Here is a 22,890-nt window from a genome sequence, read left to right on the forward strand (position 1 = left end):
TCAGGGGAATCCCACCAGCGCGAAAACGGGCGCTTCAGCTGGCAAAAGGGGTAAATTTTGGGCTTGTACACATTAATCGCTTTTCCATTGATTCCTATGGAAAACATTGTTTCGTCTTACGAACCTTTCACCTTACGAACCTCATCCTGGAACCAATTACGTTCGTAAGACAAGGTATCACTGTAATTGTGATGGTAGATAAAATAGGGTGTCATGTCATTCTTTATACTATTTTTTTAAATTGTAGGGGCTCCATCATTGGAAGGTTTTAAGAAAAAGACTGGCCAACCTATCTGAAATGGTGTAGGGTTTCTTGCTTGAGCAGGGGGTTGGACTAGAAAACCTCTAAGGTCCCCTCCAGTTGTATTCTGATTAAAGGTGGACAGATAATATTTCCTTTAACAAAGAAGATATCGAGGGAAATCAGCAATACAGAGCAAAACTATGAATAACAAATATTAATTTAAACCAGTTAGTCCCTTTTAATAATTTAAACAATACAGTTAAAAGACAAACAGAGGTAGATGCAAGTATTTCATATTGACTCATCAGTACCTACATTACAATAACACAGTTAAAAATCAGCCTCAAATATAAGATCAAGCAAAAGCATTAATTAATTAAGCCTATAACATATTCAGGAAAGCAACAAATGGCAAGCCTTACTCCCATGGGAGGTGAAGACTGAAATAAAGCCATTGCTAGACTCACAGGCAGGGGCTTGTTAATGGCAACTACATCTGCCTCTCTTTGTCTTTTGACTGTGTTGTTTAAATATTCATTTACTGTGTACAAACTCCATTAGAGATAGGAATGATTTTAAGAATGTAGTTTGGAATCAAATGGCAACATTTGTTAAGCTACAATGGGAAACAAACTATTATATCTTAATAAATGTTCAGATAGGAAAATTAAATATACAGCTAACAACAAAACCTTTTAACTTGATTGATCGGAGAGGTCTAGATTAGAAGTGCATCTTCTAAAATGAAATGAACTAGATGATAGAAGTATTGCCATTTTGTCAATTAAAACCCCCTATTTTATTCAGGTGATAGCTGCAGACATTGGGTGCGATATTGCGATGCCATGGAGAACTGGGAACATTGGGCAAAAAAACTAGCGAGTGAATTCCAAAACAAGATGGGAAAACATAGTGAAGAAATAAGTTCTGCCTTCTTTAAAACTGCAGAGAAGGAATCTCCCCTGAAAAAGAGACAAGGTAACTCAAGATTGCTTTATCAAGGGTTTGCAGCTGCAGATGGCTGGGAGCAGCTTTCAAAGCAAACATGCAAGGTTTAGCAACAGCATGACTTTGTTAACCATTCAAAAGAGGTTCTTCAGATGTGCTTCTATATTTACCAAAATACCTCTTTTGGTTATTTGGCTTCTCTATTTGCTCACTCAAAACCTCATTTAACTTCTGAATAATGAAGACAGGGGTTTTACTATATAAATAAACTACTGTTGAAACATCCACATTGCATTGTGCTACTCGTTAAAAAGGGAAATTTAGGAATAGGGAGGGGTTACAATTTACGATGTGTCAAAAATAAGGCATACACATCTGGGTTCGGTGTAACTACTTAAAAGCACAATTGTCTCTCATCAGAAAAAGTACACTTCCTCTTGTTTCAAACTGGAATGATGATGGTTCTAATACTTTTAAGAGCTTATGAAAACTGAACCCTGGAATCTATATCAGATATCTATATATATTTTATATAAATATGTGTCTTCCAGTTGACAATTGTTTCATGGGAGAAAATGCACCATTGCCTGCTGTATTGAATCGAATGAGGGAGGATAGTTCTGAAATTTTGTTGTCTAGAATTGTTAGTGAGTCCTAATGATAATATCTGCATATTAAGGTATTTTAAAATATCCTCGTTCAAAAGGCCTTCTTCTGTTATTAGTCAAGGGAAGGACAATAGAGGCAGCTATGGAAATAAATAAGGCAAGCTATAACTTCTGAGTCTCTGCTAATGACTGTTTTTGAAAGTAGAATTTTCAAACACCTAAAGTTCTATATTTGTTGCATTCAGTATTGTTGGTTCGATACTTTTCATGCCAATAAAGAACTGAGAGTGAGAAAGGCAGAGAACTTCCAAGTTATATTTAGAAGTATACTTAGAATACTTCTAAGTTTAAGGATTGATTTTAATGGTGAAGAGGAAGAATTTGTTCTGATTATTATGCTGTTTTTGCTTTAAGATGCTGTTCCTAGTTCTCCAAAAAGCTCTACAGAGAAGGGGTTACATCAGGCCAGCTCACCACCTCATGCCCTACTAGGACTCCAACAGCCTGTATGGAATAGACTCCGATCCAGTTGCATGGTTGTTCGAGTTGACGATCTGGATATTCATCAGGTAAAGTTATAATATTTTTATAGAAAAGTGAGCATTACGCAGATATGTTGCCTCATCTGTTCACTTGTTGCCATTGATGTGGGAAAATGCCACTTAACTAAGAAATCAAGTACAGTAATACCTCGTCTTATGAACTTAATTGGTTCCCGGAGGAGGTTCGTAAGGCGAAAAGTTCGTAAGACAAAACATTGTTTCCCATAAGAAACAATGTAAAATGAATTAATGCGTGCAAGAAAAAAAACGCCGCCGCCTGGCTGTCACCTTATGAAACAGCCAGGCGCTTCTCAGCGTTCTCCCAATGCCGAACCCGGAAGTTCGGCAAAAGTTCGGGTTCGGGTGGCCGCTGTCACCTTTTGAAATAGCCGGGGGGCTTCTCGGCGTCCTCCCGAACCCGAACACCAAACCCGAACTTTTGCCGAACTTCCGGGTTCGGCATTTGGGAGGCCGCCGAGAAGCCCCGCCGCTCGGCTGTCGCCTTTTGAAACAGCCGGGGGGCTTCTCGGCATTCTCCCGAACGCCGAACCCGGAAGTTCAGCAAAAGTTTGGGGCCGGCGTTTGGGTTCAGGAGACGTGCTGAGAAGCCCTGCCACCCGGCTGTCAGCTTTTCAAAAGAGCCGCGGAGTTGTCGGGCTGGTCGGGAGGCTCAAACGGAGGTGGGGAATCCCAATAGGGAATTCCATGGGCGGAGCTTTGACATCACGAAGTTCGGGTTCGGCGTTCGGGCGGCAGGTTCGTAAGACGGAAAAAGTTCGGAAGAAGAGGCAAAAAGTTTCCGAACCCCGGGTTCATATCTCGGATTGTTCGTATGGCGAGGGGTTCGTATCACGAGGTACCACTGTATTTGGAGATAGATGCAACAAAGCATTTTTAAATTGGCATGCAAAACTAATAGTGGCCACTGGGCTTTTCTCCACATTGGGCATCTTTTTCCCCGCCAAGGAAGTTTTAGTTAGACTGTTTTGCCTAATATGCACTTAAGAAACATATCCAAGAGTAGATCATTATTTGTCCCAGTGATCCTATCCAGTGTCACTGTTAGGCATGATGGGCCAGACCAGAACAAGGGGTCATTGTTGTCTTCAACAAATAACTAAAAACCTATGCCTGATTATTTTTTTCAAGTTTTATTTTTAACTGGTATCACAGATCATATTTTATGATTTTTTCACTTTTACAGTAGAGTCTACATTTCAACTTTATAAATTAGATTTTTAATATTGATCTAATTCATGGCAATCTGTAATTCTAGTTAGGGACTTACAGTATACTCTTAGTTTAAAACTTAACAGCAATTTTGCTTTTCATTTAAGAAATGACATGACACATTTTATAACTATATAAAAAACATATTGAAAAGCTTATCTCCATGATATTTTAGATCCCATGTTTACATATAGATAATCCTTGTTTGCGACTGCAGTTGGAAATAGCAACTTGATTGTTAAGCAAAGCAAATTGACTTCCACTTTCGGTTATTCTGTAGACCAATAAAGGTTGTAAATGAGATGATTTGTTAAGTTACTTCTTTATCACTGTCATAACTGCAAATGTTTGCTAAACAAGGCAGTCACCAAATGAGGACTACTTGGATTTTGCTAATTATGTTTTGCTACCTTATTATTTTGATATAGCTCCAGTCTTTTATGGTTTATATTCTTAATCAATTTTTTTTTAAAGAACTGTGTTAGAGCAAAACGGTTTGCCATAATAAAAAATAAATAAAGAATAGAATAGAATTAGAATAGAATAGAATTTTTTATTGGCCAAGTGTGATTGGACACACAAGGAATTTGTCTTGGTGCATATGCTCTCAGCGTACATAAAATAAAATATACATTTGTCAAGAATCAAGAAAAGAAAAACAGAAAAACGGGGGAATAAGTGTCAGTACAAATTTATCTCACATTCTGTTCACGTTCCCAGAAACTGATTACTTATGATACAAGAATATACTATTTGAAAAGTACTGTGTAATAGCAGTTCAAACATTTCAATGACTGATGCTTTTCATCTTCTAAAATCTTTCCTTTTGTGACTTAGATTACATATTTATACTGCACTTAAGTCTAAAAGTCTAAAGAGTATCACTGTCATAATTCATAAGTATGTACTTACATACATATATGATATTTCTGTTGCTTTCCAGGTTTCTACAGCTGGACAGCAGAGTAAGAAACCTTCAACATTACTTTCATGTAGGAGGAAATCATTGAATCTTTCTGAACATACGTCAGCAATCCATATAGTTTTTACGGAGTACTATTTCCCGGACCCCACTACTTTTCCAGGTGAAGATCTCAGGAATCGTATTCCTTTAATCTTTTATAAAAGTTGACAAAAGTGTCAAAGTTACTGTTTCTTTCCGTTTACCATATTTCCCTTTCATTTCCATCATGTTTCTCATAATGCAAAAAAAAAACCTTGTAAAAATAGAATAGCAGCTGCACAGCCCTTTTATTTGAGCTCTCATTCTTTCCACTTCTTACAGTTTAGGAGTGTGCTCTGTCTCCCTGAGGATATGGAAATTTGGCGAAAGAAGGCCTGTAGAGTACATAAGGTGTTCTGGTATGAGCCTCCCAAAAATTCAAGGGTTCAAATTTCAGACATACACACGTTTGAAAATTCAAAACAATGTTCTTTATCACAAAATTCAAAATAAACTAAGCATTCTTTTTGTATTGCAATGAGCACTCATCCCAAAACAACCTGGTAGTCTGTACAAGTCCCTTAATCAGTCCTTAAGTACTTAGCTTGCAGCTGTGAAGAAACGTCACAGCCCTTTTTCTTCCACGAAGTGAAACACACTTTGCTCTGCCTTGGTTTCAAAGTCGTGCAAAATCAACAAACAAAGTCTGGAAACAGCAAGGCAGTCCTGAAGAACAACGATCAGATAATCTTCCACAACGGCCAAACCCACACGCTGCTATTTATATCAGCAGCACTAATTACTGGAGCCCCACCCAAACACAGGTGGCCTCTCTTATCTCCTGTAATATGCCTTCAATCTTCTACGTATAACTCTGCGCCTGTGTGGGTCCAAGACATCCGCATCCAAATCAACCAAAGACTTCCTGGGCTGTGTGCCAAGCCCCCCTCTTCCAAGTCACTCCCACCTTCTTCTTCGTCTGAGGAAACTAGCTCACTCTGTCGGCAATAAAACAGGCCTATGACATGTTGAAGTTTCCCCTGCATCCACCTCCACATTCCCTGGGGCAGGAGCTGGGCCAGAGCCAACCACAACATAAGGTATCCCTCTAAACCAGTGTTTCCCAACCTTGGCAACTTGAAGATATTTGGACTTCAACTCCCAGAATTCCCCAGCCAGTGAATGCTGGCTGGGGAATTCTGGGAGTTGAAGTCCAGATATCTTCAAGTTGCCAAGGTTGGGAAACACTGCTCTAAACCAAGGATCTGCAACCTTGAGAACTTTAAAACTTGTGGACTTCAACTCTCAGAATTCCCAACCCCCGGGCCATGGCCTACTATCAGGCTGTGGCCTGTTCGGAACTAGACTGTGCAAGATGCGGGCCGGCAAACACATGTTCGTGCAGCTCCACTTGCATGAGCAATGGGCTGATGCATGCACATGTCTGCTGGCCCGTTGATTGCGTGGCCCATTCAGCTCCCTCCCCCCACCAAGCTGGACCGCAAGCCACAAAGTATGAGGACTGCTATTCTAGCCTTATTTAAGACAGCCTTCCCTAATGGAAATTCTCCACGTGTTGACTATAATCCTTTATCATACCCAACTAATATGGTTAGTTGTTGATCTAAAGTGGTTCATAATTGGTTTCAAAAGGCAAGAATCAGTGGAACACTAACCTATAGTTTTTTCTTTCTTTCCACTAGTCCCAAGTTCAAACTTGTACTTGCAGATGAATGGGTTGGTTTTCACTTTGGATACCAGGAGCATGCTTTGGGTGAATTTATTCTGCCTTGATCTCTATCGCAGTCTACAACAGTTTAAAGCTATATACAAGCTGGAGACCTCTGGAAAAAGGGAGGAACACATTGATATTCGACTGGATGGCTTTATGTTAAAGGTTTGTTTATTTGATATTGCTTCTATTGTGTCTTAAATTAGGTAGGCATAAAACTCTTGAAGCAAGGAGTGTGAATGACGGGGAATTTCTTTTAATGGAACAAGCTTTTTATTTTATTTTAATTTTATTTATTTTGATTTATTTTTATATTGATTGATTGATTGATTGATTGTATTTATATGCCGCTAAATCCAAAGTGGACTCAGAGCAGCTCTTTTGCTCTTTCTTTCTATGGAGTTAGTGAAACATTTGACTGCTTTCTTCAGAGTTATATTGCAGGAAATCATAAAAAGCTGCTAGTCGAGCGAAAGTGACTCACTGATAAATATTGTTCATAATTAAGATTGATCATTAACTGGGGGTGTCCTTTGTATCACTGTGCTCTCTTAAGCGTAGCGAGTACTGTATGCACAAGAAAGAGCAAGTACATTTCAAATAAGACAATTGGTGAAAAGCCCAGGTAGGCTTGTTAGTTTTATCCACTGACAGCTTCTAGATCATTTGCAATCTCCTTTTTGGGTTCTGCATGGACTGGGGGTATTTTAACTGGACCATTTCATGCAGTCATTTTGATTGAGTTTTTTTTTACTCATTTAAGAGTAATTTTTATTATTGTAATGTCATCATTATGTAACCCATATGAAAATCAGATAAAGTCAATCAAAATTATTATCCCAGTTCCTTAAAGGAAAAACAATCAGAAATCTGATAGCACCTCTCTAACATAACAATTATTTTTTAAAAACATGCTCACAAAAGCTTGTCTTTTAATAAATTAGCTTGTTGAAAAAGGTGTTGCTAGACTCTATATATTTTGGTATCATTGACTAAGATGACTCTCCTACTACAAGCTTTATGAAGAATAGGATAGAATGGAATGGAACGGAACAGAACAGAATAGAATAGAATATTGGCCAAGTGTGATTGAACACACAAGGCATTTGTCTTTGTTGCTCTCACTGTACATAAAGAAAAAAGATACAAACATGGCAACTTTAAGACTTCTGGACTTCAACTCCCAGAATTCTCCAGCCAGAATAGCTGGCTGGAGAATTCTGGGAATTGAAGTCCACAAGTCTTAAAGTTGCCAAGTTTGAGGACCCCAGATATGGATCATTATTAATATTCCTTTTGTACTTCGTACAGGTAAACATTCCAGTGGATAAAAAAATAATTGATCACCAGGACCGTCCCCAGTGTCTCTCTATGTCCACATCAGAAGTGACAGCTACTAATACAAGGCATGGACCTCATTGCAGCTGTTTAGCCCTGCAGAACCTGTTCCGTAGATTTGCTGCATCTGAATTCTTCCATTCTAGCTATACCAAATTCCCTAAATTTCAGGACAACTTTAGTCTCTTGCATACTCTCTTTCTACGTCACGCATACCAGGTGGATACCAATGTCCAGCAACATACAGATTTTTGCCACGTTCCTGGCAAATCTTCCATTTTTGAAGACCTTTGGTCTGTTAATTTTACCCAGGTCTCCTTGGATTTTGAAGGGACTAAAAGTTCCAAAGGAGAGGCCCTTAACTTTATCTACCCCTTTCCCCTCTGTGTGTGGGCTTGCCTCCCAAAGAAATGGGAACAAGCCCAGGCAGCAATGCTGAAAGTTTCATCTACCTCAAATGTTAGACTTAAATCTTCTACGACTTTTAGTAATCATACTGAGAACCAGGGCTTTTCCAGTGAGGAGCAATTCTGCCAAAGATCAAAGACTGAGCAGAATTTGAGAAGCATCTATCTTACCCCAGAGGCAAAGGAAGTCTTGGAAGAAAGTTGTACTGTTAATGATGAAGGAAGCGATAATGATCTGGAAATATCAGCTGATATCCACGTCCTTCTGTATTCAAGTGCACATGTGAAGGTGCAACTCAATCATTATCAGTATTTGATGCTACTTCGGATGAAAGAAATACTACAGACTTTTCAAGAGCAATTTACCCTAGATACCCAGGAAATAACTGGGTCACCTTTAGATTCCATAACCACTTGCATAGGCATCATGGTCAACAGTACTGAGGTAGCTTTGCTAATGCATCCTGTTCCTGGTTCTTCCCTAGAACCGAGATCTGTAGATTCAGATACTACCAGTCTAGTTGAATCTGAACTCTCCGCTTCAGAGAGTAGGGAAAGACTAATTGCTGAAAGCAAAGAGCTGAACTCGGATGTTGGCTCTGAGAAGGAAAATAGCAGCCCTATAAAAATGTCAGAAGATACTGGAACTGAGAATATAGATAGGAACATGACTGAGTCGCAAAATGGGATGCTAAAATCCCAAACTGATGGATCATTGACGGAAGAAGAATTTCATAGTCAAGCCATTGGACAGAGGAGCCCTGTAGAAGAAGCACGTGAAGCTGAAGAAATCCCTGATGCAGAAAAACAGCACGAGCACGTCAACCTACCTAAGACTTCTGAAGTTCTTCTATCCAGACCATCTTCCATTGTGGATCCTTTAGGTGGTATACATCTCTCTCTTAATGGGCAAGAAGAGTTGATTCCATTGAAAAACATGGAGTTGGAGTTAACTAGTGCATTGCATGTAACAAAGGATGCCACCAAGGAAGCCTTGCATGTTACTATGGACCTCACTAAAGAAGCTGTGTCAATGACAAAAGATGCTTTCAGCTTGAGTAAGGAAAAAATGGCTTCCACTATGCAGAAAATGCTGTTCCATTCCCAAATCAAGTGAGTAGTATTTTAAACTAATACTACAATTAGGATAATAATGATTAATGCCATCTTCTGTCTGTTCTGTCTTCCTTTATGTGTTTGGGCAAGTGTAATCTGGAGTTCATTTTTCCTTTATCTTTCCCTGCTATTTAAATATTTAATAGACTTTTGATTATAGTTTTTTTTTTAATTACACTTTTTCTAAGTCTTGTCACTAAGGGAGCTGGCCTTTGCTTATTCCATATGCTGGCTTTAAGTTGAACTATTCTCCTGTGATATTAATTAATTGTAGTCTTAGAATTTTACAAACAAGCTACGTACAGTATAGATTATCTTTAGACAAATCTCCTGGTACTCTATAAACATTTTTACTACGCTAGTCTTCCCCGCCTCCCTCGTAATTAATTTATCTTTGCCACCTTTCCTCTCTAGAGTTTTCGGACTTTACACTATTTTTTTCAGAGTTACAAATGGTATTATGGAAAGTGTCAGTTAAAACAATCTATTTAGCGGTCTTTATAACTTTGCTATTTTTTCAACCCAATAGAGATAATTACTGCTGGCCATGTAACATTTGAGAGAGTAAAATGTCCCTTTCATTCTATATGTTGAAGCCACTGAAGCAGCTCATTGCTGTCTTCTAATTCATCTTTGTATTTATTCTTGTGAGTGGTGTGTGTAGTAAAATACTTTTTATGGCAAATAATTGCAGTGAGACAAAATGTATCTGCTATTCCTCTTAGAGGAGTAGAAGGGAGGGGACTGCAATGTGTTTTTTTCTTGTAGAATACAAAATTGCATATGTAATATATACAGATGTGGGCAAAGGTATTGGTACCAGTCAACTTTTTCCAAGCTCTGGTGGTCCTCAACTTACAACAATTCATTCCGGGACTGTTCAAAGTTATAATAACACTGAAAAAAGTGACTTGCGATAGTTTTTCAGCATCCCTATGGTCACGTGATCAAAATTCAGTCGCTTGGCAATTGGTTCATATTTATGACGGTTGCTGTGTGCCGGTGTCATGTGATCCCCTTTTGCGACCTGGCTAGCAAAAGTCAATGACGAAGCCAGATTCACTTAACAACTGTGTTACTAACTCAACAACAGCAGTGATTCACTTAACAGCTGTAGCAAGAAAAGTTGTAAAATGGGCGAAATTCACTTAACCTAAGGCTCACTTAGCAACAGAAATTTTGGGGTCAATTATGGTCATAAGTCAAGAACTATCTGTAATTCCAATTCAATAAATGGAGAGTGACACAAGTAAACAGCATCCACTGTTCATTATTCCATAGAGTAGACGCTTTGTTTTCGATGTGTGACTGGGCACGGATATAATTATTGGTACTCATAAACTAATATTTTATAGCACACTTTTCCAAGGCAGTAACTGCAGTCAAACTCCTTCTGCAGCTGTAAATAATATGTCTACACTTCTTAGCTGGCAATTTGTTCCATTCCATTTGAGCAAAATTGCCCCAATTATCTCATGTTTGTTCAGATCAGGACTCATAGCAAGCACCCACTTCAGAACAATCCAGTGTTTATTTTGCAACCATTGTTCATTTTCTTAATGTTCTCTGATATGTACGTTTTGGGTACCAAAATTTTTACTACCACACTGTGGGCGTGGCTTATGCAAGACGCCTTGCATTTTCTTTCAACATCCTTCAGTGCAAGTTGGGTGCTCTGGGACGGAAATCCATTTTTGTTACCCTACTGCATCCCCCCACGCCAGGGCACCCCTGGTTATTATCCAGATGGATGGATGGATGGATTTATTTATTTATTTGTTTGTTTGTTTGTTTGTTTATTAAATTTGTATGCCGCCCCTCTCCTCAGACTCGGGGCAGCTCACAACAGTAATAGAAAACAATATATAATACAAATCTAATAATTAAAACTAAAAACCCATAATTTAAAAAACATGCACACAACATACCATACATAAACAGTATAGGCCTGGGGAAGTTATCTCAGTTCCCCCATGCCTGACGGTAGAGGTGGGTTTTAAGGAGTTTACAAAAGGCAAGGAGGGTGGGGGCAGTTCTAATTTCAGGGGGGAGTTAGTTCCAGAGGGTCGGGGCCGCCACAGAGAAGGCTCTTCCCCTGGGACCCGCCAAACGTCATTGTTTAGTCGACGGGACCCGGAGAAGGCCAACTCTGTGGGACCTAATCGGTCGCTGGGATTCGTGCGGCAGAAGGCGGTCCTGGAGATATTCTGATCCGATGCCATGTAAAGCTTTCTAACATTGGGTACTATATTTCATTCCAGAATATCTTGATAATGTTTTGATTTCACTGTACCCAGCAAGGTGTAAAAGGCGGTACCGGAGGCAGCAAAACAACCCCATAACATTATGGAGCTTCATCTATGATTCATTTGTAGGGGTGGCGTTCTTTTCTTTAAAAGAATTGAGCTCCGCCCCCTTGTGAAAACACAACAAAACAGAATTGCTGGGATTCATCAAAAAGTCCTAATTTTGTTTCATCCGGCCAAAAGACATTCTCCCAGAACTGTGGCTTGTCAGCATGCATTTTAGCAAGTAGTCTGCTTGAAGGGTTACTAAAATTTAATAATGTTGCTTAACTCCTAAGGACTACCATGTCAGGGTTATTTTTTAAAATTACAATAATATGTTAAACCAAAACCAAAGGACTATGCAATAAAGAATAGTGGATGCCGTTTACTTCTGCCAAATTAAATTTACTTCATGACAAATTGGGACCCTCTAGAAAAAAATGGACAGCAACACTTATGGCCACATCTATAGGCTCCCATGATAACTATGTTTATTAACACCAACAAATTTTGATCTGTGGTTGTCAGCAGAGATCCTTCACCAAAGCCTGAAGAGGTAGCCGTGACTCAAGTAGGAAATAATAGTGAAAGTAAGCGTTTCTCCTCCATGAAGAAGACTGCTTCACAACATTCCTTCGATACCAATTCGTTAGATGGCAGTGGTCTTGAAGATAGACTGTCACTAGATAGTGATGGCAGTGATGGCTTTGTTACGCTTATGAGTTCAGGTAATAAGAGCTTATTTGGTTTTGGTCTTACTATAAAACAATCAAATGGAACGTAATGGAATTGTAAAATAAAAACATTTGGTATTTAAGAGGATGACTTACAAAGTGGATACCTTGGGAGAATTGCATATTCACAAAACAGCTGCTGTGGCAGATCATCACAAGTCAATCGTTTGCCAGAATGTATGGTATCTATCATCCCAATGGAACCTGTGTTGGGCCCAAGGATATCCCCGTAAATACTTTCTCTTACAACAACTTTCCCATTCATTTTTTAATTCAAATACAGTGTTCCCTCGATTTTCGTGGGGGATGCGTTCCGAGACCGCCCATGAAAGCTGAATTTCTGCAAAGTAGAGATGCGGAAGTACAGTAAATACACTATTTTTGGCTATGAACAGTATCACAAGCCATCCCTTAACACTTTAAACCCCTAAACTGCAATTTCTCATTCCCTTAGCAACCATTTAGATTATTACCATATTTATTTATTAAAGTTTATTAAAAAAATATTTATTAAAGGCGGACGAAAGTTTGGCGATGACGTATGATGTCATCGGGCGGGAAAAACTGCTACGGGGGAAAAAACGCAAAGTATTTTTTAATTAATATTTTTGAAAAAACTTATAGCCGTTTCGCGAAGTTCGAACCCGCGAAAATCAAGGGAACACTGTAATATGTTTTTAAGATGCTAGCTAAAGCAGAGCGATTAGTAGCATTGATCTATAACTATTAGGTATAAAGAACTGGGAGCTACATGTTACAGAGCTGTTACCCTTGGCAGCTCCCAGGAGGCACGACAGTAGTAATGTTTGGAATTATATAATCTGATCTGTTAAATGGTTATGTTGGAAAAAATATCAAAATGTGATATTATGGATAAGAAGGAAAACTTCTTAAACTAATTACTTCTTTAACCATTTTTTTCTTATTTCCATTGCGGCAACACAAAATTAATCTACTGCTTAGGTAATATAGTGGGTGAGTTATCCCGGAGAAGATGAGTCAGACAAAATTTACCTAGTATCCCTGGGAATTTATCTATTGGGATGAACTATAAATAGACTTTATATTCCTCTGAATTTAGCAATGTAATAATATGTGCGAGGTGATTTCAATTTCCTTATTGCCACAGGGACAGTTGCACTCTGCTATGGTGGTTTTATTATACCTGCCTTGAAGTACTGCTGGTGGGAGATTTACAAATGCTTTTTGCAACTTGGAGAAAATTAGGTTTTGCAGATAACATGCTGATTCCCATGTCCTTTAATTTATTCACATTCTGTCATGCCAGGACAAGGGTTGAATTTGGTCTGAAACTCTACATCGCCTATTCTTTGATAATTAATTGTTTGGCTTGATCATAGCCTATTGATATTAAAAATGGTAGAGAGAGCCCTTATGAAGTCAATTTATACTCCACTGCCTGTTTCCAGGGAGAAGACAAATTATCTGTTAAAATTAAGGGGGTCAGTTCAATTGGAAAGAATTGTATTTTAAGCCAGTATATTATCGTCATCTTCCGGGCTCTGTCCTGGATTAATGGCATTCCTGTCTCATGTCTTAACTGGGCATTTGATTGCAAAAAAATTGTTTGTACAGTTTCCTTGTTGAGTGTTTTGATGGTGAGATTTTTTTTTCTCGTCATAGATTTTGATGGTCATGTAATTACTATTGATAATAGAAACCAAAAAATGGAGTACTGAGATGAAAAAAACATGGGATTTATATTTTAACACTTGATGCCCTCTCAATTTTGTTATTTGCTTACAAACATTTCAGTGCCCAACTTGATAACATCATGCCATTATTGATGATATCTAGTTGGGGAATGAAAAGTTTTGCAAATGAACAACCGAGCTCAGAGATCACCAATGATTCCATAGTTCACCCTAAGCTGTGTATACGGTGATCCCTCGAGTATCGCGAGGGTTACGTTCCAAGACCCCTCGCGATACTCGATTTTTCGCGATATAGTGGTGCGGAAGTAAAAACACCCTCTGCGCATGAGCACCCTTTTTCCATGGCCGTGCATGCGCAGATGGTGGAGTTTGCGTGGGCGGCGGGGAAGACCCAGGGAAGGTTTCTTCGGCCGCCCAGCAGCTGATCTGCTCGGCAGCGCCGCAGCAGCGAGGAGCCGAAGATCGGGGTTTCCCCTTTGCGTGGGCGGCGGAGAAGACCCAGGGAAGGTTTCTTTGGCCGCCCAGCAGCTGATCTGCTCGGCAGTGCCGCAGCAGCGAGGAGCCGAAGATCGGGGTTTCCCCGCCGCCCACGCAAAGGGGAAACCCCGATCTTCGGCTCCTTGCTGCTGCGGCGCTGCCGAGCAGATCAGCTGCTGGGAGGCCGAAGAAACCTTCCCTGGGTCTTCCCCGCCGCCCACGCAAAGGGGAAACCCCGATCTTCGGCTCCTCGCTGCTGCCCGCCCGCCGCTCGCCCGCCGGCCCGCCGCCCGCCGCTCGAGAGCAAGAGGGGGAGAGATAGAGAAAGAGAGAGAAGGAAAGAAAGAGATGAGAGAGGGAGGAAGAGAGTGTGAGAGAGGAAGAAGCAAGATAGAGAAAGAGAGAGAGAAAGAAAGATGAGAAAGGAAGAGAGTGACGTCATCGGGTGGGGAAAATCGCGATATAGCGTTTCGCGAAGATCGAGATCGCGAAAATCGAGGGATCACTGTATTCTCCTCTACTATTTTTTTCTCTTTAAGACATTTTCCCCATTAAACAAAACTATTCTTAAGTTAAGCAATATTCTTTCTGAATGTTTTTGTTTAATATTGATGTCTAGCCTATAGTCCTAAACTTCAAAAATTGTTCCCTATTTAAAAACTAATAAGGGCAAAGCCTGCTTAGCTTTCTAAATTTGTGAAAATTGGTTATGTACTCCCAGTGTTGGCTGATCAATAAAAAGAGCAATAAATCACAAGTATATGTGGGGAAATAAAGTTCTTCAAAATGTCCTCAATATGACAATATTACAAGAACCATTAATAATTTCTATCAAGATATTGCGCTGGAATTGAATCAGTCTTTTTTATTATTATACTCAAGTCTAATTTTCCATTTATTATTATACTCAAGTCTAATTTTCCATTTATTATTATACTCAAGTCTAATTTTCCATTTATTATTATACTCAAGTCTAATTTTCCATTTTAATGCAAAGATATAGAATTCTTAATTATTTTTATGATGAAAAAGACTCAGTTTGATATAGTTGTTAAGGTGCTGGTCCAAAAAGGAGACTGAGTCCTCAGCCTTCTTTAAGCTTGGAAGCCATTTAATTGTGCGTGTGTGAGGGGGGGGGAGGGAGGGAGATGAAATAGTAATTATGGTAATAGTGATTCCCAAAAAAACTAGAGCGTCATCCGAACACCATTGACATTAACAAAATCATTCATTTACTTGGAACAGCTTACAACTTGCAATGCTATCTTTAACAACATTAAACAACATCTGTTTATTGAAAAGCTTTGGGAAGGGTAGATGGATTAAAAAAATGCCAAATCCAGTGTAAACATCTGGCTGACTGCAATGAATCTTAATGATAATAATAATGATGATGATGATAATAACAACAACAACAACAACAATAATAATAATAATAATATGGTATTCTTTATTTCAGTTTTAAAACTTTCCTTTTGGAAGTCGGAATTCTAAATAACTCATGATAGAATTAGTACTGAAGAATTGCAACCTTCCCCCACCCCCAAAAAAAAATATTTTAATTTTTTCTGTGCTAAAAAATACATATTTTTTTAAATTTCAGAGTCCAATCTTGATCTCCTTACCTTAGGACAACTTCCCCAGATGCTTAACAATAGAGACGTTAGACCAAGCTCAGTGGGAGATGAAGAAAGAGGATCTACTTGTGTTAACAGCTCAGCATCTCTGAGTGGACAGGACCCTAATACTCAGTTGGTCAGATTCTTGTGATTATTATTATTATTTTGGTCTTGTTATTTTACCAACAATTTTTCTGTGGCATTTGAGATCAGCATCCATTTATTCTGAGCTTTCTGTTTTAGGTTTCTGTACTGGTGTTAAAAACGAATGAATTGAATTGTGTAATAGAATCAAAGGGAGATGATATGACACTTGCTCTTCAAGTTATGGAACTAACTCCTGAACATTTGGGAAATATCAGCATGTGGCAGTACCTGCAGAATGCTCCCACAGGTATGTTAGTGGCCAGCCAGCAGAGTATTTAGTTGCAGTTTGGCAGCTTTGATGCAAATGTGCAAATCTGTGTAAATAAAACCTTTCTCTGCTTAGCAGAGTTGTGTGTCTCAGTACATAAGGGATATTGAAATAATAATCCCTCTTTGCTTCCTCTCACCAACAAAGGGGCAGAAAAAGACAGCAGGTAAGTTTAGAAATAAGACATGTTGAGAGTTAGTTTCAGATTCCTTCATTCTAACTGTTATGGGCAGAACTGAAGAAAATAGGGGTATAGCATTTGCTTGATAGTGAGAGGTGCTATCAGATTGCTGCATTTTTGCTATCATAGATTAACCCAGCTCTTCTCTTATCCTGTCCTTATTTATTTATTCATTCATTCATTCATTCAATTTTTATGCTGCCCTTCTCCTTAGACTCAGGGCGGTTTACAACATGATAGCACTTTTTAACAAAGCCAGCATATTTCCCCCACAATCCAGGTCCTCATTTTAACCACCACGGAAGGATGGAAGGCTGAGTCAACCTTGAGCCAGTGGTGAGATTTGAACTGCTGATCTGCAGATCTAGTCAGCTTTAGTGGACTGCAGTACTGCACTCTACCTGCTGCGCCACCTCGGCTTAATAGAGATGAAGCATAAAAAGCCAATTGTTCTTTAGCTTCAACCATTCTTCCTCTTTCCTAGCACATAATTATTATACGGGAACAACCCCCCTCTACTAACCTCGAATGGGAGAATCTTATTTTCTGTTCAGGGTCACTTTTCTTTACAACATATAAGTACTGGAATCAGATATGGATAGAGCTGAAATGTTTTTTGTTACCTGTGGCCCCAAAACTTTTGGTTGCAGTTTTCAGGGATCTCTTGGATATTGCTGCCAACTGTAGTTTTGAAGAGTGACAGAATATAAAATTATTAAATCCATTTATTAATTAATTTTATCCCATTTTTCCCCATCTATCTTCTGGATGGTAAATTCTTAGCACCCAGTTCAAATACCAACCATGTCCTTAAGTCCTCAAAATATTGCTCAGATATGTGCGTTTTCGTTCTCTATTTTACGCACCTTTCATTCCCTTTGCCATCCAGACCTCTATGTTTTATTTATAGTAATAGTAGGAATATACCGGTCAATGACTACTTCAGCTTCAACAGCAATAACACAAGAGCACGCAACAGATTCAAACTTAATACGAACCGCTACAAACTTGACTGTAAAAAATATGATTTCAACAATCAAGTTATCAAAGCGTGGAACTCATTACCGGACTCAATCGTCTCAACCCCTAACCCCCAACATTTCTCCCTTAGACTATCCACAATTGACCTCTCCAGGTTCCTAAGAGGCCAGTAAGGGGCGTACATAAGTGCACCGGTGTGCCTTTCAGTCCCCTGTCCAATTGTCTTCTCGTTTCTCTTATCTTCGGGACCGCCTCCTGCCGCACGAATCCCAGCGACCGGTTAGGTCCCACAGAGTTGGCCTTCTCCGGGTCCCGTCAACTAAACAATGTCGTCTGGCGGGACCCAGGGGAAGAGCCTTCTCTGTGGGGGCCCCGACCCTCTGGAACCAGTTCCCCCCTGAGATTAGGATTGCCCCCACCCTCCCTGCCTTTCGTAAACTCCTTAAGACCCACCTTTGCCATCAGGCATGGGGGAACTAAAACACCTCCCCCTTGCCCATGTTGTTTTGTTGATGGATTGACTGTGTGTCTGGATTTTTTTTGGTTTTTTTTTAATATATACTGTTTTTATGAGATTATTAATTTTAAATTGTAACTAGATGGGTGGGCATTGGATTTGGTATTATGTACTGTACTGTTTTTTATTATTGTTGTGAGCCGCCCCGAGTTTGCGGAGAGGGGCGGCATATAAATCCAATAAACCTAAACCTAACCTAAACCTTTTCATATATATTTTTTTCCTTTCATATATCCTCTCCTATAAGTTCACTTTTACCCTTATATATATTACTACATGTCTATTTTTCTTCCTATGTATTTATGTATTGGATGAATGAATGAATGAATGAATGAATAAATAAATAATTACTACTGAAAACTATCAGTTGGAATGCTTTTATTCTTCAGGAGATCCAAGCACAGAGAGGTCAACAACTACTGAAACTATCCAAACCCAACCTGAGATGTGCTTACGGTATGAAATTGGACCAAGTGCTGCAGTGCACTCACCTCTGGCTGTCCAAAATGGTTTTTTACATATGCTGATCCATAGCTATGAGGCAGAGCTTGTGACATCATCTCTTTCTAGCATTGGGCTCTTCCTTGAAGATGAAATCATTCCTGAAGTTATTCCCATGAAGATTGAGATTGTGAACACCAAGATTACCTTAAAGGTAAGCATGTACCCTTAGCATTAATAAAGGTTGGGAAATATAGGAAACTCGTGTAGAAACCGTTTCTGTTTCCACAGTGTCCTGACAGAGTTGTGTATATAAAATATTTAAATTAAACAAATGGTTTACTCTCAAATAATAAAAATTTAAGATGCTCGTATAATTTGATACTGAATATCATTATTTATATTTAAAATCATTTTGATAACTCATAGTAAAATAAATAAAATGTTCTTTGCTAAAGAAAAATGAACATGGTTTTTGCACAGCTAGTATATATAAATATGGGTAAGAATAAAGGGATAATTGTTATTGTGTGGGGAGGAAAGAAATTAGGTCATCCTTTTTTAACAAATTAATAAAGAATTTGGAATTATAGGTGAACCAATCTGATGGATAGCATCAAGTATTCTAAACACTAAAAAAACCAACAACCCCACAATGCACTCCAGAGAGATAATTAAAAGGACTCATAACAAAATAGGAAACAAAATAAAACATTTGTGCAAAAAATCTGATGGCAGCATACATACTGGTAGGAGTATTAAAGCTAGTAATCAAAAAAACCCCCACAGATCCTGCAAAAATTTGAACCGTCAATTAATTTCGCTAAACAGCAGGTAGATTCTGGTCTTGGGGTTGTTAAAGAAATAATATTAAGATTTTGTAATACCTTTATGCAATATTTTCAAATCTCAATACGTGGAAAACAATCTATAGTTCTGACCATTCCATCCCAAAGAAAGAACTAAAAAAAAAATCAGGTATGGTATTGAGATATTTAGCAGTATTTTTCCTTCAATGAAAATTATCTTAAATTGAAATATTGTTTTTAAGTAAACAACTGGACCACGGATGGGTTCTACTTACTTTTGCTACCGTTTTGGGGTTGCGCCAAAAAAGCGTGTTCTGTTGCTCCCGGGTTAAAGACGTCTGCGCATGACCAAGAGGCTTTGCGCATGTGCAGAATGTTGTTTTGTAATAAATTTGGTTTCATGGATGGATTTCAAACCGGAGAATGGGTTTAGAGGGGGGGTGTCCAGCCAGCCATTGCTGCTTGTTTGGCGAGCGGAGGTGGGGAATTCCCGCTACCCCACACCCTCTCTAGAGGAAAGTTTCCCAACCTGGGCAACTTGAAGATATTTGCACTTCAACTCCCAGAATTCCCCAGCCAGCATTCGCTGGCTAGGGAATTCTGGGAGTTGAAGTCCAAATATATTCAAGTTGCCCAGGTTGGGAAACACTGCTCTAGAGCAGTGATTTTCAACCTTTTTTGAGCTGCGGCACATTTTTTACATATACAAAATCATGGGGTACATTGAGCGAGGGGGGGAAATGGGGGGGGGGCTAAAAAAAGTTTGGACAAAAAAATTATCTCTCTCTCTCTCTCTCTTCCTCCCTTTCACTCTATTTCTATCCCTCTTTCTCCCTTCCTTCCTCTCTCTCCATCCCTCTTTCTCTCTTCCTTCCTTCCTCTTTTTTTGCTCTCTTTCTCTCTCTCTCTCTTACTTTCTTTCTCTCTCTCGCTTTCTTTCTCTCTTTCTTTCTCTCTCCTCTCTTTCTCTTGCTTTCTTTCTCTCTCTCTATTGCTTTCTTTCTCTCTCCCTCTTTCTCTCTCTTCCTTCCTTCCTCTCTCTCTCCATCCCTTTCTCTCTTCCTTCCTTCCTCTCTTTTTTGCTTTCTTTCCCTCTCCCTCCCTCCTTCCCTCCCTCCCTCCCTCTCTCTCTTTCTTTTTCTTTCTCTCTCTTGCTTTCTTTCTCTCTCTTTCTCTTTCTCTCTTGCTTTCTTTCTCTCTCTCTCTTGCTTTCTTTCGCTCTCCCTCTTTCTCTCTCTTGCTGAGCTTCGCAGCACACCTGACCATGTCTTGCGGCACACTGGTTGAAAAACACTGCTCTAGAGAACCGGTCCAAATTGGCAGGAACCCACCTCCAAACTGTACACAGTTTAGGTCAGGAAGAGAAAAGACTTGATGGATGTGGCCTTTCAGGTCAACTGATAAAATGAAGATTCTTTCTTTCCCATTCTCCCTCTCTTTTGCTTAAATTAGGATGAATATATGCATTGAAATTCCTCCTGTCAATATTGTTGCTTGGATATTTTTTTCAATTTTATCCCTCACTCCAGAATAGTTGGATAGGCAGGTGGCTTCTATAGCAGGGTGTTTTCCTTGAAATGAAGATTAGTTTATAATAAAAAAAAGTAACATGAATTTATACATCTGTGCATTTATACATCAGTGAAAATAATCTGAAATCCATTTTCAGTCAAGCTTTAATGCTTCATTTCCCCCACTTTTATGCTATTTTCTCTTTTAAGCTCATTGTAGAGTTAATTGCCTCCAGCCTGAGGCTGTTGCCTCTGTTAGCAAAGCTCTAATTTCATTTTGTAAATTAGGAGAATGAATGCCTGAAATTGATCTGAGCAAACAGATGGTCCACAACACATTACAGATGTCTTTCCTTTGCCTCTATATGGAAAGTTCCATGGATTTAAATGCTCTTTAGCTTATTTAAAAGGGATTATATTGGTTGCTGTATCTTCTCTTTCATGTCCCTAGCATAGTGCAAGATCTGCTTTTTTCAGGTCAGCCAAAGTGTTGATCAATTGCTTGTGACAGGAATTGACTGAGTGGCTTGCTATCTGAGCCTAACCTTGTGGGCTGAGACAGAGTGGCCCAAAGTTACCCAACTAGTTTTCAGGTCTAAGGCGGAACTAGAATTCACAATCTTTCATTTTGTATCCTGGTGCCTTAACCTCTAGATCAGACTGGCTCTCTAGTGGTTGGTAGTGCTAAGTATTTTTGAAAAATATATCACACTAATCTTCACTATTCTAATTGCCCCCAAAGTGCTTTTTCCAAAAGGCAACTGGACTTTCTTGAGGTTTTTTTTTAAATGTTTTGCTTCTCATTCAAGAGGCTTCTTGAGTTCTAACTGACTGGTAGGGAATGGCAGGGTTAGTGCAGGAGAAACATAAAGACGGTGGAGAAACAAAACAGTATCTGAATATTCCCAGGTAGAAAAATAACATAAAATCTTAGCATATCAGGGATTGACCAGTTTAAGGTTAGCTTTCATGAATTACATGCTCATAGGAGTAACATTAGATATGACATACATGGAGAGACAAACGATGAAAGAAAAGGTACATCGGATTAGCTTGCTTAATATTCAGAGATAAATCCAGTCTGCAGTCTATTAAAAAACAAAGGTCAAAAAGGAAACAGACAGCCCTGACCAGATCCTCCATTATTATAGGCCAAGCAAATATACAGATAAGTGAAAACCAACACAATAGGTAAGAACAACTAAAGATAACACCATGCATTTATGCAAGCCCTATCTAAGAGGCATTCAATATTCCTGATCAAAGCAGATAGGACAAGCATCATCAAAAGCCAGAAAACTCCACTTTCTGAGGTCAAAGCACTAACACTGCAGTGGGGAGATTCATCCAGTTCAGACTAGTTCATGTGAACTTGTAGTAAACATTCTGGCTGTCCCCCTCCCAGCCCAGTCACTTCTAATCTCGCCTCCATGGCATAGCCCACTTTATGACCATAGGTCTGTGCTGCTTACTTGCCTTCCCACTCAGTACCTATGGGCCAATCGAGCGGCCCTGCCTGGCTTGCTTCACTGCTGCAGCTCCATCTCAGACGGTGTTGCAGTCTGGTAGCTTCCCCCCCATCCCGGATCTTGCCTGGCTTGCTTTGCTGTTTGCCTCGGCCAGTCGGGGAACGTGCCATTCCCTGTTTTGGCCTCTGCCTGCATATATTTTATATTATATTTATTAGATTTGTATGCCGTCGCTCTCCGAAGACTCGGGGCGGCTCACAAAAACAACAACACAATATACAGAATACAAATCCAATACAGTGGTACCTCGTGATACGAACCCCTCGCCATACGAACAATCCGAGATACGAACCCAGGGTTCGGAAATTTTTTGCCTCTTCTTCCGAACTTTTTCCATCTTACGAACCCGCCACCCGAATGCCGAACACAGAAGTTCGGCAAAAGTTCAGGTTTGGGTGGCTGCCGAGAAGCCCTGCCTCCTGGCTGTCGCTTTTTGAAACAGCTGGGGGACATCTCGGGGTCCTCCCAAACCCGAACGCCGACCGCGAACTTTTGTCGAACTTCCGGGTTCAGCATTTGGGAGGCCACCAAGAAGCCCCGCCGTCCGGCTGTCACCTTTTGAAACAGCCAGGGGGCTTCTCGGCGTTCTCCCGAATGCCGAACC

The 22,890-nt window shown here is 39.6% G+C and overlaps 1 protein-coding gene across 6 annotated transcripts in view; it reads left to right on the plus strand.

Moving 5' to 3' along the window:
• Positions 1 to 22,890, plus strand: part of BLTP3A (bridge-like lipid transfer protein family member 3A) — a 64,359-nt gene that overhangs the window by 38,615 nt on the left and 2,854 nt on the right. The window contains exons 10-18 of one of the 6 annotated variants that reach the window (XM_070745289.1): positions 1,052 to 1,222; positions 2,215 to 2,369; positions 4,516 to 4,657; positions 6,219 to 6,412; positions 7,559 to 9,105; positions 11,925 to 12,124; positions 15,887 to 16,038; positions 16,146 to 16,296; positions 18,386 to 18,651. In XM_070745289.1, coding sequence (XP_070601390.1) covers positions 1,052 to 1,222; positions 2,215 to 2,369; positions 4,516 to 4,657; positions 6,219 to 6,412; positions 7,559 to 9,105; positions 11,925 to 12,124; positions 15,887 to 16,038; positions 16,146 to 16,296; positions 18,386 to 18,651 — 2,978 coding nt within the window. The other 5 variants (XM_070745290.1, XM_070745291.1, XM_070745292.1 and 2 more) reach the window with 5 other exon arrangements.

Source organism: Erythrolamprus reginae, chromosome 3 (assembly GCF_031021105.1).
Source record: "Erythrolamprus reginae isolate rEryReg1 chromosome 3, rEryReg1.hap1, whole genome shotgun sequence".
Classification (NCBI taxonomy): Eukaryota; Metazoa; Chordata; class Lepidosauria; order Squamata; family Dipsadidae; genus Erythrolamprus; species Erythrolamprus reginae.